At 34.9% G+C, this 14,496-nt stretch overlaps 1 protein-coding gene across 1 annotated transcript in view; it reads right to left on the bottom strand.

Moving 5' to 3' along the window:
- Positions 1-14,496, bottom strand: part of GALK2 (galactokinase 2) — a 77,788-nt gene extending 63,292 nt beyond the window's left edge. The window contains exons 1-3 of the mRNA XM_080809723.1: positions 14,363-14,496; positions 4,706-4,794; positions 2,537-2,660 (exon numbers count right to left, since the gene is read on the bottom strand). Coding sequence (XP_080665849.1) covers positions 2,537-2,660; positions 4,706-4,794; positions 14,363-14,415 — 266 coding nt within the window. The 5' untranslated portion in view covers positions 14,416-14,496. The remainder of the gene's footprint in view (positions 1-2,536; positions 2,661-4,705; positions 4,795-14,362) is intronic.

Here is a 14,496-nt window from a genome sequence, read left to right as displayed (position 1 = left end):
AGATAATTCAATGGGAAAAGATCTTTCCAACAAATGGTAGGACACAATTGGATGGCTATGAGCAAAAAAATAAACCTCAACCTTCATCTCATGCCACATATAAAAATTAAATCAAACTGGATCATAGACCTAAATTTAAGTGTTAAAATTATAAAATTTCTAGAAGAAAACACTACAAAAACTTTCAGTGCCTTGGGTTTGGCAAAGGTTTCCTAAAAAGTCAAAAACTATAAACCATGAGGGGTACCTGGGTGGCTCAGTTTGTTAAGCATCTGCCTTCAGCTCTGGTGAAGCTCATGGGCTGAGCTGAGCAGGGAGCCTTCTCCCTCTCCCTAAGCCCCTCTCCTTCCACTAGTGCTCTCTCTCTTGAGCTCTCTATATCAAATAAATAAACTATATCTTTAAAAAAAAGAAAAATTATATACCATGAAAAAAATCAATACATTGCACTTGATCAAAATTAAAAATGATTCTTCAAAAGGCATGGTAAAAAATGAAAATCCAAGCACAGACTAGATGAAAATATATGCAAAAAATTGATCTGGGGGCACCTGGGTGGCTCAGTGGGTTGAAGCCTTTGCCTTTGGCTCAGGTCATGGTCCCAGGGTCTTGGGATGGAGCCCTGCATCGGGCTCTCTGCTCGGCGGGAACCTGCTTCCCCCCCTCTCTCTTTGTCTGCCTCTCTGCCTACTTGTGATCTCTCTCTGTCAAATAAATAAATAAAATCTTTAAAAGAAATTAATATGACAAAGGACTTGTATCTACAACATAAAAGATAATCTTATAAGTCAATAGTAGAAGGTGAAAATTCTGCTTAAAAATGAGAAAAAGATTTGAACAAGCCCTTCAACAAAGAAGATATCCATGTGACAAGTACATGAAAAGATGTTCAACATCATTAGTTAGAGAAATTAAAATAAAAAAACATAATTTGGTACTAGTACATATTTATGAGAGTGACTAAAATTTAAAAAGACATGTTAGCAAAAATGTAGAGCAAATGGGACTCTCATACACTGGTGATAGGAATGAAAAATGGTACAAACACTCTAGAAAACAGTCAGGCAAGTTCTTAAAAAGATAAACCAAATAGTTCTAGATATCGACAAGAAAAAAGAAATACAGGTCCACACACAGATTTGTCTATAAATTTCCACAACAGCATTATCCATAATAGCCAAAAGCTAGAAATGATCTAAATGCCCATCAATGGTGAGTAGATCATAGTATCTCCATGCAACAAATGCTACACAACATGTGGACAATTCTGGGAGGCATGCTGCATACCTCCTAGAAGTCCTAGTAGAATGAAGCCCCTTACCTATAGCAGGGACTACCTACCTTAGTAATTCCTCTCTGGTTCCCTGAATCATTCTCCATGTTGTTTCAATACCACACCCAGGATCATATCCTAAATACTCTACCTTCATTCAAGTCTGTCTCAGGCTCTGCGTTTGTGAAAAAATGAAACTGAAAGCATATATTCATGATGGTGGGAATGGTTAAGTGAATTTGAGTAAATCAATATGACAAATTGTTACATAGCCAGTTTTAAATGTTTACAAATAATGACACAAAATTGTGTTTGAGATAATGTAAAGTTTTCTTTAAAGGTTTCAATGTAGAAGCCAGACACAGCCTCATATTGTGCCTTATTAAAGGCACGCAAAAAATATTTACTGAATGAATAAATATTACTGCAGGCAAACTAGCCAATGAACAATAAGCCAAAAATAAAAGGTGCCAATCATATGCCCAAATCTTTTTTTTGTAATTAGCAAATCAAGTCCATCATACTATATTATAAGCAATTAGGACTCATTCCAGGAAGGCAAAAACAGCTCAACATTAGAAAATCCATCAGTGTAATTCATATTTTAAAAAACTGTTCTACCATATTGAATAGACATTTAATAAAATTCAATTAATAAATTAACAAATTTCTTTTAATCTTTTAATCTTAGCAAACTAAGAATTCAAAAACAACAGGAAACAAAAAAGTATGCCCTTAATTTGATAAAGCATATGTACTAGAAACTAGTATCCATTATGCACCAAACTTGAAGTTTGACACCGAGCCTCACAGCACTGGAGAGGCTACAGTACCTGAGTTTATGATCTACTGGGGGAATACAGGCAAGCAAGCAGGTAATTGTAATACAGCGTGGTAAGATGTTATGACGAGAGAATTAGAGGGTGCCCTAGTAACATAAGAAAAGCACCACCACTGACTTTGCTGAAGACAGCTACCTAAACAGGTGATAAATACCTTCTGGACAAGGACAGTTATTTTCATTTTTGTACAGCCCAGGATCTAAAATGGGAAATGCTTCTTAAATGAATGAGCAAAAAAAAAAAAAAAAGGAACAAATATTAAAGAGCAGCCTTAGACTATTTTGGAAGTCAGATACAGATTTTAAATAAAGTCAGTGATTTATTACAAATTTGATTGCTTCTAAAGAGTTCATTTGAATAAGAATACACACACACACAGACACACACCCCATTATACACAGTAGCAATCCTAAATACTCACGGGTATAAGGGATTTGTATTGGCTAGTTGAAGAGTTTGTGTTTTCACAGGTTCCACAGCTATTAACATATCTTGTTCTACAGCCATAGGAAGAACAGAATATCCACAATAATCTATATGTTCTCCTAGAGAAAAAGAGAGAGAATTTTTAATATTGCTAGCATATGACACAAGAGAATCTCAATCAGGTTGATATACAGGAAAAACTTGACCACGAGCCAGGTTTTAACAGAAAATAAAAATACTATGCACAGGAAATGATTCACTTTTCTTATTCTCCCCAACATCCGAGCCAGAAACTTCTGCTAGAATAAGTATATTAATTAGTTTCTGTTAATTTTTAGATTTCTTTAAACCTTCACAAGTTTTTTTCTACTTTCTAATTCATAGTGATCATCTTCAACTATTTTGTTTTGTGACTAGTTATATGAAGTATCCAAAAAGTAATATCTCCTTTCTCTGTTGCTCTTTCATATTACCTTGTTAAGTATGAACAATTGAAGCCTTTTACACATTGCCTTATATTAACATTGTGTGAATTTCACTCTCTTCCTTATTAAGCCAACACACCCATTAAGTTGAGGTCTTCACTTTATTTATATTTGTGGCCTAAATAAATGTCTAACAATTAGACTGGCATTGATAAGTTGTGCTGAGTGTGTTAGACATAGCTCTAATCATCAGCAGGAATTTTATTTCCTATTGTACCATAATATTTTCTCCAAGTTGCTATTTAAACTCAAGGTTGTTATGCATAAGATTTAATTACAAAATAACAATTCGAGAAATAAATAATAATAAGCAAGCTCATCTATATCTCTCCAGGACAGGTTTTTATGCCTGATTGTTCCTATGACAAACACTGCCCAGCTAAGAAACACAATATGAATGGAAGACAATTCAACTGCATAATTATAATTGTGTTTTTAAATAATTATTAATTTACATATTATTACAGGGAGCAAGTCTTTTCTTTATATATTGATGTGTCCTTTAAAAGGAATTGATAAAAGGGTTTTTTTTTATGGATTGACAATGACAGATGGAGAAGTGGTTTTCAAAGCTGTCTTTCTCACCTCCTTCAGAAAAGACAGTAATATAAAACAGTGGTTCCCAAGTAGAAAGTTACACATTTACCTACATGAACCTGCACCATTCTTTTTCCTTGCTGGCTGTTAAAAGAGTCAAAGTGGCCCTCTTCTGATGCCCTAGATACCACCTCTCTAGCCTTCTCGGGAAATCTGCTCCATCAGTTCCTCTCTTCTCAGTTACCTATAATCCCTCTCTCTCCACTGGCTTTACTCCATTCCCCCTCCCTTCCTCATTTAACCATGCTTAAACATCCCATTTTTTTTTTTTTTAGATCCTCCATTATTTGCTCCAAAATAAAATATGTCACCTAAGTTGAAAATAACTGAACCTAGATATTGGGTACATGGTAGTTCATTATATTATTCCAAAGACTTTTTTGTAAGTTTATATTTTCCATTATAGAAAGCTTTCTTTTTAATTCTCCTTGACTCCTAGTTTTTTCTCAGTTCCCCATGCCATTTTCTCTTAATACAACCTATTCATCTTAATACAACCTATTCATCCACACTTTTTTTTTTTTTTAGGTTTTATTTATTTATTTGACAGAGAGAGACATTGAGAGAGGGAACAGAGAGGGAGAAGCAGACTCCCCGCTGAGCAGGGAGCCTGCCATTGGGCTCAATCCCAGGACCCTGGGATCATGACCTGAGCCAAAGGCAGACACTTAACAACAGAGCCACCCAGGTGCCCCCTCTGGGTCACCACACCTTTAAAAGGGCTTCCCAGTATTCTTCTAATCCAATGAGTAAATGTAAAACCATCAGGATTATTTACCACAATCTAAAAATTTAACCTGCAGCACAAAAAATCTTCTCATCTCTCATGAAAACAATATTAACAATGAAGTTTCAATACATTTTTTAAAATAAATGGACAAAATTAACATTAATCATATGGATTGGGAATGATGAAAATATAGTGTGTTCTTTATGCAAAAGCTTAACTTGCTATAGGAGATACATGTGAAATACTCTGTTTTTTCAGTTCTCTTGAGAAAAGTTAAGAAAAAAAGTATACTAATAAAAATTTAGATCTTACCAAAGGAAGAAAAAAATAAGAGAAGGAACTTTAGCAATACCTATTATGTTGACTCTTCCTGGTGCTCGAACATAAAACTTGGGAATGGATCCAAACTTAGCGTTAAACATCTCCTTTAGCTTCAGCAATCTGAAAGCAAAAGTAGAATACTTCAGGATATCTGTATAACAGAAAAATCCATAAGATACACAAACATATTTCATATACCTACCACCATTAATTATCTCTAAAAAGAAAAGCAAAATTTTTTCACCTACATACTCCTTCGAAAATCCTAGGATATGACAATATGGTAACCTCCTAGGTGACACAATAGTATAGTGAAGCACACAGAAGAATAGGAAAAGATTAATGTGCTCAACAGGAAAAATTATTTCCTTCAATTATAAAGAATATAACTTTCTGAAAAATATTCAGAGAAGAATCTCTTTATACTAAAAGAAATTGTAGTATTTCAGTTTCCTAAGGCTATCATAATAAAATACTATAAAGTGGGTGGGGCTTAAAATAATAGAAATTCATTGTCTCATGGTTCTAGAGACTTGAAGTCCAAAATCAGAGTGTTAGTAGGGCCATGCGCCTCTGAAACTTGGAGGGGAGAATCCCTCCTTGCCTCTTTTTAGTTTCAGGTGGTAGCCATCGATTCTTGGCATTCCTTGGATTACAGCCTCATCAATCCAAATTTTGTCTCTGTCACCACACAGAATTCTCCCCGTGTGTCTCTGTGTCTCTGTTTTTCCTTCTTATAAGGACACCAGTCTTATCAGATTAGAGCCCACCTTCATTCATTATGACTCATCTTAACTTGATTACCTAAGTACACAGAGATGCTAGTCCAAATAAGGTTACATTCTGAGGTTCCAGGTGGACATGAATGGGGTGCAGGTGAGATGGCACTATTCAATCCAATACAAGTAACCAAATGAAAACAAGAGTGGGATGCCTGGGTGGCTCAGTCAGTTGGACTCTGCTTTCAGCCCAGGTCATGATCCCAGGGTCCTAGGATAGAGTCCCACATCAGGCTCCCTGTTCAGCAGGGAGTCTGCTTGTCCTTCTCCCTCTGCCCTGATTGTGCTCTCTCTGTCTCTCTCATTCTCTCTCTCTCTCAAATAAATAAATAAAAAATCTTTAAAAGAAAGAAAGAAAGAAAGAAAGAAAGAAAAAGAAAGAAAGAAAGAAAAGAAAACTAGAGTAGTTATCAGGAGACCACAGTTCTAATTTCAATGGAGCAAATCATTTTCCCTTAGCTTCTCTTCTGTGAAATTAAAGAATTTGACTAGATGTTCCTTATAGGCCCCTTATAGATCCAAAATTCTTAAAATAGATTTAATAATTTTATACTGTTCAATCACCTCAAGGCACTTCTATGAATACCCTCCCACTGTTAATAGTCCCACATCATAGTGTTATCTGCATAATAACACAAGGACAATAAATATCTTTTAAAGTCTACTATATTCAAGACACTCATTAATTAATTGATTGATCTTAAAGGTTAATTTGCTGTAAGAAACAGAAAATCATACCAAAAACAGCTCAAGGAAAAAGAAAAATTATTTATTATAATGATAGAAAGAAATGTTGAATATCTTTGGAAGTTATTCAAGATGGTGTCCTGGGCACCTGGGTGGCTCAGTGGGTTAAGCCGCTGCCTTCGGCTCAGGTCATGATCTCAGGGTCCTGGGATCGAGTCCCGCATCGGGCTCTCTGCTCAGCGGGGAGCCTGCTTCCCTCTCTCTGTCTGTCTGACTGCCTCTCTGCCTACTTGTGATCTCTCTCTGTCAAATAAATAAATAAAATCTTCAAAAAAAAAAAAAAAGATGGTGTCCTAAGAACTGGACAGTCATCAGAAACTGTTTATATTAATGTCTTTAGTCTTTTTTCATGTCTCATTCTGTCATCCCTCCAAAGACACCATCTCCATTTCTCTTTGTTCAGTGCTGTTCACATTTCAGTTGCCTCTCTGAGTATCTTGGTTTCTGTTCCTCCATACCTTCAGTTTTCTTGACACTGTGGCCTCAACTCTACAAGATTTAACAGCTCCCGTGTCCTATACTATCTAATTAATTCTCTGTGTCCATTAATTCAAATTCTCAAAAAACTTAATCTGGGTGGCAGAGTTTAGGAAATAAGAAAACAGAAATAGTAATCCTGATATCAGACATTATAGAATGTGTGCCGAAGAACATACAGGGAAAATTCTTAATGCTGAGGGCTGCAATTCAGAACAAAGGTAATAGTTTAAGAAATGCCCCCAAATGAAACTATAACCACTTTTATAAGGCAAATCTATATGTAAAGTAAGGAAATACAGATAGAAATTTATTAACAATAAAAGACTGTAAGATACCTTTCTCAGTATAAAAAAAGATCAGGTGGACAAAAGGAAAAAAAAAAGACTCAAACAACAAAATTCATAGATTATGGATATGTACATATATTTAACATTATACTCTGTTAATGGGAAATAGAACTTAAGAATGCATGGAATATTCACAAATATTGATCCTATATTAAATCATAAAGAATACATCTGTAAATTTTTTATATATATTTATATACATAAATGTGTGTGTGTGTGTGTGTGTGTGTGTGTGTGTGTATAAAACATAGAAAAGGTGATAAAGCAAATATGGTAAAATGTTACCTTTGGAGAATCTGGGATAAGAGTATACACTAATTTTTTTTTTTTTTGCTATATTTGACTTTTATGTTGTGTGAATTTATTTTAAAATAACCAAAAAATTTTAAGAGGTGCCTGGGTGGCTCAGTTGGTTAAGCATATGACTCTTGATCTCAGGTCATGTCTTGATCTCAGGGTCATTGAATTCAAGCTCCTCCTTGGTCTTCATGCCCAGCATGAAGCCTACTTTAAAAAAAAAAAAAAAGTGTGTTTGTTCGTTTGTTTAAAGAAGTATTTACTGGTGCTTTACTAAGTACTCTACTTAGAAAGGAAATTAATAGTAGCCCTTGGCCTCTAGGAAACATTTGGCAGGAAAAAAAGATAGTTAAGCTAAAAAGTACAATACAGAGAGACAATAGAGCAATAAGCCAGAAAAATACAGTCCTTCTGCAGCACAGAGAAAAGATATTTCATCCCTACTGTAGGAGAATGTGGGTGGTAAAATAAATCCAGAAGGGGGAGGTTAAGTTAGAGAAGCCTCCCCCAAAAGACAATAGTTAACATGAATTTTAAAGGATGATGTCAGACAAGTGGGATGGGGTGATGCATTCCAGGCAAATGGAATGAAAAGCCCCAGCATGCTGCATTCAGAAAATTATAATTAGGGTTTAAATACATCAGAGGAGGAGGCTGGCGGTAATCAAGCCTCAGATCTTGAAGGGCCTGGTATGCCATGTTGAGGAACCTGGCTTTTAAGCCACAGGCAATGGATGTGAAGACACATTTACAGATAGAGTGATATTAATCAATTTCACACAAGAAGCTCACGGAGAAGTGTATGAAAGACGGCTGGAGGAAGACAAGGTAAAAACAAAGAAATCCAATAGGTGGCCATTTACAGTAAACCTAGAGAGAAAGTTTAAGTGTACATTAGTGATGGGGATAGAAAAAGGTGAAAATTAAATTAAGGTGATATTTAAAAAGTCAAAACCATAGGAATTAGTGACCAATTAGAAGTGAGAAAAATTGAGAAAGAGGGAGAAGCATGGAACTCCTTGTTTTCTGGCTTCCATAATTCCACTAGCCTCCACAGAGGCTCATTTTTGTTCCTGCCGAAAATCATATGCAGACAAAATTCAAGGTCGGCTGAATTTGAATCCTTATTAATTTGCCTTTATGAGTGCTGCAAACACAAATAAGATGAAGTGCTAACAGCAGAGCTAGAATGAGCCTCCTAAAACGTGCTTTAATGAAATGATTTGGGGGTTCTCAAACATGCCCTTTTCCCAGACTACCTCAGGAAGGCAGTCGGTCCATGCTTTTTTTAAGTGTTCAGCACCAGAGGCTTACTTACCATTCAACATTCCTCCCTTTGAAATTCAAATGCATGGAAGCTATAAAAGGAAACAAGAAAAGTATTTCTCTCTAAGAATAGAAAGAACTGAAGTGTACAGTGTTTTTCTAAACTTAATACTTAATCCTCTAATAATGAAGCAGTATGGCTGTAATTGGGGTACTAGCTGTTCTTCACAGCTCTGGGTGTCACCAGCAAGACTCCATCTCTTAAAATGTAGTCATTTAAAGTATGTCCCTTCCCCAAGAGTACAATGAGCATTTTCAATATGAAAATAATAGTCCCTAATGACAGACCTGTACCCCTAAACAAATAATACATTATATGTTAATTTAAAAAAAAAAAGCAGGATACAAAACAACAGATCTAGTGAAATTAAGAAAATAATTCCATTTACAATAGCATTTAAAATAACAGAATAGAAAAGAGTTTGGTGTTTCCTCAAAAGGTTAAACACAGAAGTAGTATATGACCCAATATTTCTACTTCCATGTATATGTCCAAAGAACTGAAATCAGGGATTCAAACAGACACTTGTACAAGAATGTTCACAGCTGCATTAATCACAATAGTCCAAAGGTGCAAACAAGCCAAGCAACCAACAACAGATGAATGAACAAACAAAATGTGGTGTGTGTGTGTGTGTGTGTGTGTGTGTGTGTGTGTGTATGTATGAATTTTCTATTGACCCACAGAAAAGAATCAAGGTCTGATACATGTTTCTATATGGATGAACCTTGAAAAATTATGTTAACTGAAATAAACTAGATACAAAAGGACAAATACTGTATGATTTCACTTATATAAAATACCTAAAATAGGCAAATTCATAGAGACAAAAAGTAGATTAGAGGTTACCACGTGCTGAGGGGTAGAGAAAATAGGGAGTTATTGCTTAATGAGTAGAGAGCTTATTTGGGATGATGAAAATGTCAGAAATATGTAGCAGTGGTTATTGCACAACAGTGTGAATGTAACTAATGTCACTGAATTTTATACTTAAAATGGTTAAAATGTCAATTTTTATATTATATTTATTTTACCACAATAAAAAGAATAAGAAAAGAAAGAAAGAAAGAAAATAATAGCTCCTACAACGATTATACTGTTAAAGGCAGAATTGGCCAAAACATCACCACACAAATTGCTGAATCTGGTGCTCTGAATGCTTTTGACTTAAGATATATATAGATAGATAGATAGATCTATATATATATACACACACACACACACACATATATATGCATATATATATACACACACACACACATACATGTATACATATATATACATTATGTGTCTAAAAATTGACAGAAGAGAAACAGAAAAAGTAGTCAGAAATAATCTCCTTAACAAGGCTCAGAAAATGTTATGAGTTAGTTCTGCCAGACCTTAAATAAAGATGATGCTTTGTTTTCATAAATGGTTCTAACAGTACAAGCTACAGAAAGCCTTTCTGATGTGGTAAACAAAGGCAGAAGAAAAATGAAATTTCCTTACACCTTATAGTCCATTGACAAGTCCTTGAAACAGGCAGAGTGACATTCCTCTAGGAACTTCGCTAAGGGCAAAAGGCAATCTTTGCCTGAACCCCCAGCATCCTGTAAGCCACTTAAATATATAAAAATTCCCTTGGAAATTTCCTTATCTCTAACTCCCCCAAGGTATTTATTAGCAATCATCACCAACCTTATGACCCATTGATACAGATCTGAAGGGTCCCATGACTAAGGTTTTATTGGACAGTAATAAATGACCTCTTCCTAACAATAGCTAGCCCCCTCAAGATCCTGGAAGCCTTGCTTCCAAAATTCCTTAGAGACTAACACTAACCTCCCTTCTCAACTTGAAGGTGTATAATTGCCACCCCTCACAACTCCAATGCAGATCTTTCTGCCCAGGTCCTGTCTCTGTGCTTTAATAAAACCACCTTTTTATACCAAAGACATCTCAAGAATTTTTTGTTGGCCATCAGCTTTGAACCCTAACATCTTTCCTGTTTATTTTCTATCTCATTTTAGGAGGCCAGAATAACCCAGATGCTAAAACAACAATAGCCCACAAAAGCAAAATATAGGTTATTATCCCCTGTGAAAACAGAGAAAAAACAAATATTGGTAATTTTAATCCAACACACATTATTTAATATTTGCGAACAGAGTTTATTCCAGGAATATAAAGATAGTACCAGGAAATCTCTTCATTAAACACATACTATTCCAACCAAATAAAAGGGGGAAACTCTATAATTCCATGGTCCTCTCAAAATATGCACAAAAATTCAATAACCATGACTAATTTTTTAAATAAAATTTAAAATAATAATAATTTAAAAAGCATGGACAAGCTAGAAAAGAAAGAAATGTCCTAGATTTAATAAAAGCTACTTATCAGAAATAGTAAACAACTTATGTGATGACAAAATATTAGAAGCTTCCCCACTGAAACCAGAATAAGGACAGAGATGATATCATTCAACAATGTACTATAATGCATAAAGTACAAAATATCTACACAACAAAAGACATCATCAAATTAAAGGCAAAGTGCTAGACTGGGAACAATATATAATGTATACAAAACAACAAATGGTTTATATCTAAAACTACATCCCTTCATACAAAAAATAAATACATACATAAAGAGTTCCTAAAAACTAACAACAAATAGACAATCTAATATCATTTTTTTTTTGCAGGGCAGGAACTATCAAAATTTTAAATACTTATTAACTTTGACTCTGATTCCATTTCCATTAATGAGCTTAAAGAAATAGCATCAAAAATGCCCAAAGATATATGTACAAAGATGTTTACTAAAGCACTTAATGAGAGTGAAAAACTGGAAACTTAAATGTACAGTGCAGTTGAGTGGTTAAATAAATAGCGTTATTCATACTATGAAATACTCTCAGCCCTAAAAAACAATGATATAAATCTGTATGGACTGATATGCCGGGATCTCTGAGAAGTATTATTAAGTGAAAAAAGGTAAGTAACAGAAAAATAAATATGATTTCACTTTTATAAAAAATGGTAATAATGATAAAAAGATACAGTAAAAATATAAAAGATATAAATATATAAAATTTATATTCTGTAAATATATAACATATAAATATATTTTTATATAAAAATATAAAAGATACAGTAAAGTAAAGTAAAGATACCATAAAGATAAAACGATATTACAAGAATGTGAACCAAATGGATAACTTCTAAGAAGGGAGTAAGAACTGGCATAGGATAGCAATCAGAGACTATAGTGAGGAAAGGAACTGTGAAATTTTCAAGCTTTAATGAATATTTTTATATATTAACTTTTAATGAATATATTTTTAAATAATCCCAATCTTTCATATTAAGAATGCAATTCATGCAAAATCATTACTCACAAGCCAAAAGATGGAAACAACCCAAATGTCCATCAACCAGTGAATAGATAAACAAAATGTGATATTATCATACAATGGAATATTATTCAAGCATAAAAAGGAATGACATACTGATAACATTTTACAACACAGATGAACCTTGAAAGCATTACATTAAGTGAAAGAAGCCAGTCACGAAAAAAACACATATTATATGATGCCATTTATTTGAAATGTTCAGAATAAGCAAATCTATAGAGACAGAAAGTACATTAGCGGTTGCTTAGGGCAGAGTAGAGAAGGGTGGGGTGGGAGTGGTAGTGATAGTTTGAGGGATACAGAGTTCTTTGGGGGATGATGAAGATGTTCGAACTTTGATTATGGCAATGGCTGTGCAATCCTGTGAATATACTAAAAAAACACTTAATTGTAAACTTTAAACAGGTGAACTGTATAGTATGTGGATATCATATCAATAAAGCTGTTACGAAAAAAAAAAAACAATAATCCAACAGTTTAAAGGTTCATTCCAAAGAGAAGAAAAAGAGAAGAATGCATTAAGAAAGCTACTCCTAAGAATGCATTAAGAAAGCTAGAACACTGGAATTTGAAGTAGTCTTATAGTATAGGGAGTATGCGAGATTGAAATGCAGAAAAAAAAATTAGAGTTTCTATTTCTATTTGACATTTATATAAAAAGAAAAAAAAAAGAAATTACGTTTGCTGAAATGTTTAATGTGACTGACTAGTGCCTTTACTTAGAATATCAGGTGCCCTGTGAAGTTGAAGAGGCATTCTAAAGAAACAGTAGGAATTCCAAAGAAGACAGTCTGGCCATGGGGCCCTTATGCATTTTTTTTCCCTTCAGCATACTGCAACATACGACCAATTAGGTGGGCTTATAGATATACTATCTAGATTTCATTGAACTCATCCCTGCTAAAATGAGTAAGTGGCTGAAACATTGCTTGAAACTTATTACTGTATTTCATGCACAAGTGAAAAACAAGAAAATGGCAGAGCACAATTATCTAACCACTACTATGATCTCTTCTGCAGCTAGCACAGAATGATAAATGTTAACAATTAATGTATGTTGCATGAATGAATACTGTGAAATTCATAAAAGGCAAGAAACAACTCTAAGGAAACCTAGTAAATAATTCTTCAGTTTCTGTACATGTTACCACCATTCCCCTTCCCCCGCACAGTAATTATAGAAATATTAAGCATTATAATTAAGTCATAACTAATAGAAACAGAAGAAATGTGTACATGGATATGTTTCATGTAAAAAAAAAAAAAAACCACCTAAACTACAAGGGGCTAGATTATTTTCACATAACAAATTCCTGATGAATTTCATTTGAAGCATGTCTTTCACAATGTGTCCTAGTTCATTCAAGTATGTAAGGGCAACAATACATCCCAAGACCTTCAGAGAATATACCAAAGTCCAGGGACATACACGAGTAGTCTAAAGCCCTGCTGCTCTCCTTTCTTCCAGGTAATTAAACACCGTTTTATTTCTTAAGGGTGAAAAAAGCATTTGCAAGTTTTAGTAAGTTATAATATTATCAACTCCCACATGACTGTGAAAAACCAGGAAGCAGGGAAAGCTTGAAGACTTAATGTTATAGAAAAAAATTAACAGGGAAAAAGTAAAAATTAGAGCAAAGAAGAAGAGAATCCAACCTTAGAAAAGCTGCACAGCTAATATGCAGCAGGTTAGAGACTTCGTTCTATGAGATTTCCCTCCTATGTCAGAACTAAGTATTTCTACAAAGTATCTGCAAGATGCCCTCAAATGAAAAGAATCCTCCACTAGGTATCACTAAAGTTATTCTGTAGCTAGGTACCTGCAGCAGATTAATTCCCTAAGTGACAGTGCCTGGATTTTATGGTTTGTTTAAAGGGATGCGGAGACCAAGGGAGGTTTGTTTGGGTTTGGGTTTGGGTGTGTTTGTTTGCAATAAGTATTTTAGAAAGGGGATTTTAAAAAGCACTACCAACTGGCAGGCAAGACAAAGAAAGAAGGGGTTCTAAGTTAGTTGGGGCACTTCTGCTAAAGCCCAGCAGAAACAGTGTACCACCTTCAACACCAAAGGTTAAAGAAGGATCTGCACGGATGGAGAAAAACCCTCAACCCTTGGTAGGAATCAAGGTGTAAAGTGTTTTGAGATATGGTCTTTCTCGCAAGCCCAGTCATGCGGCCTCATAAAATCCCAAGGATTCTGTCCATTCCCAGGAGCAAAAGAAGCAGCCAGCGAAGAGCCAGAAATCTTGGACACTATCTGCACCTAGCCTACCCAGCCGATCCCGAAGCGCGGCATCTCCTCTCCCCCACCTGGGATGTTCTGCCACTTGCACTCGACGCATGGCAGGACCCTCCGTAGCCATATTTCGCTAGATCCTTCTTTCCTCCGCAGTTTCAACTGGCGAAACAGAGCTCCCAAGGTAATCACGAGACATCTGCTGCAG

This window comes from Martes martes, assembly GCF_963455335.1.
Source record: "Martes martes genome assembly, chromosome: 7".
NCBI lineage: Eukaryota > Metazoa > Chordata > Mammalia > Carnivora > Mustelidae > Martes > Martes martes.
This window is presented reverse-complemented; position numbering and strand designations above follow the sequence as displayed.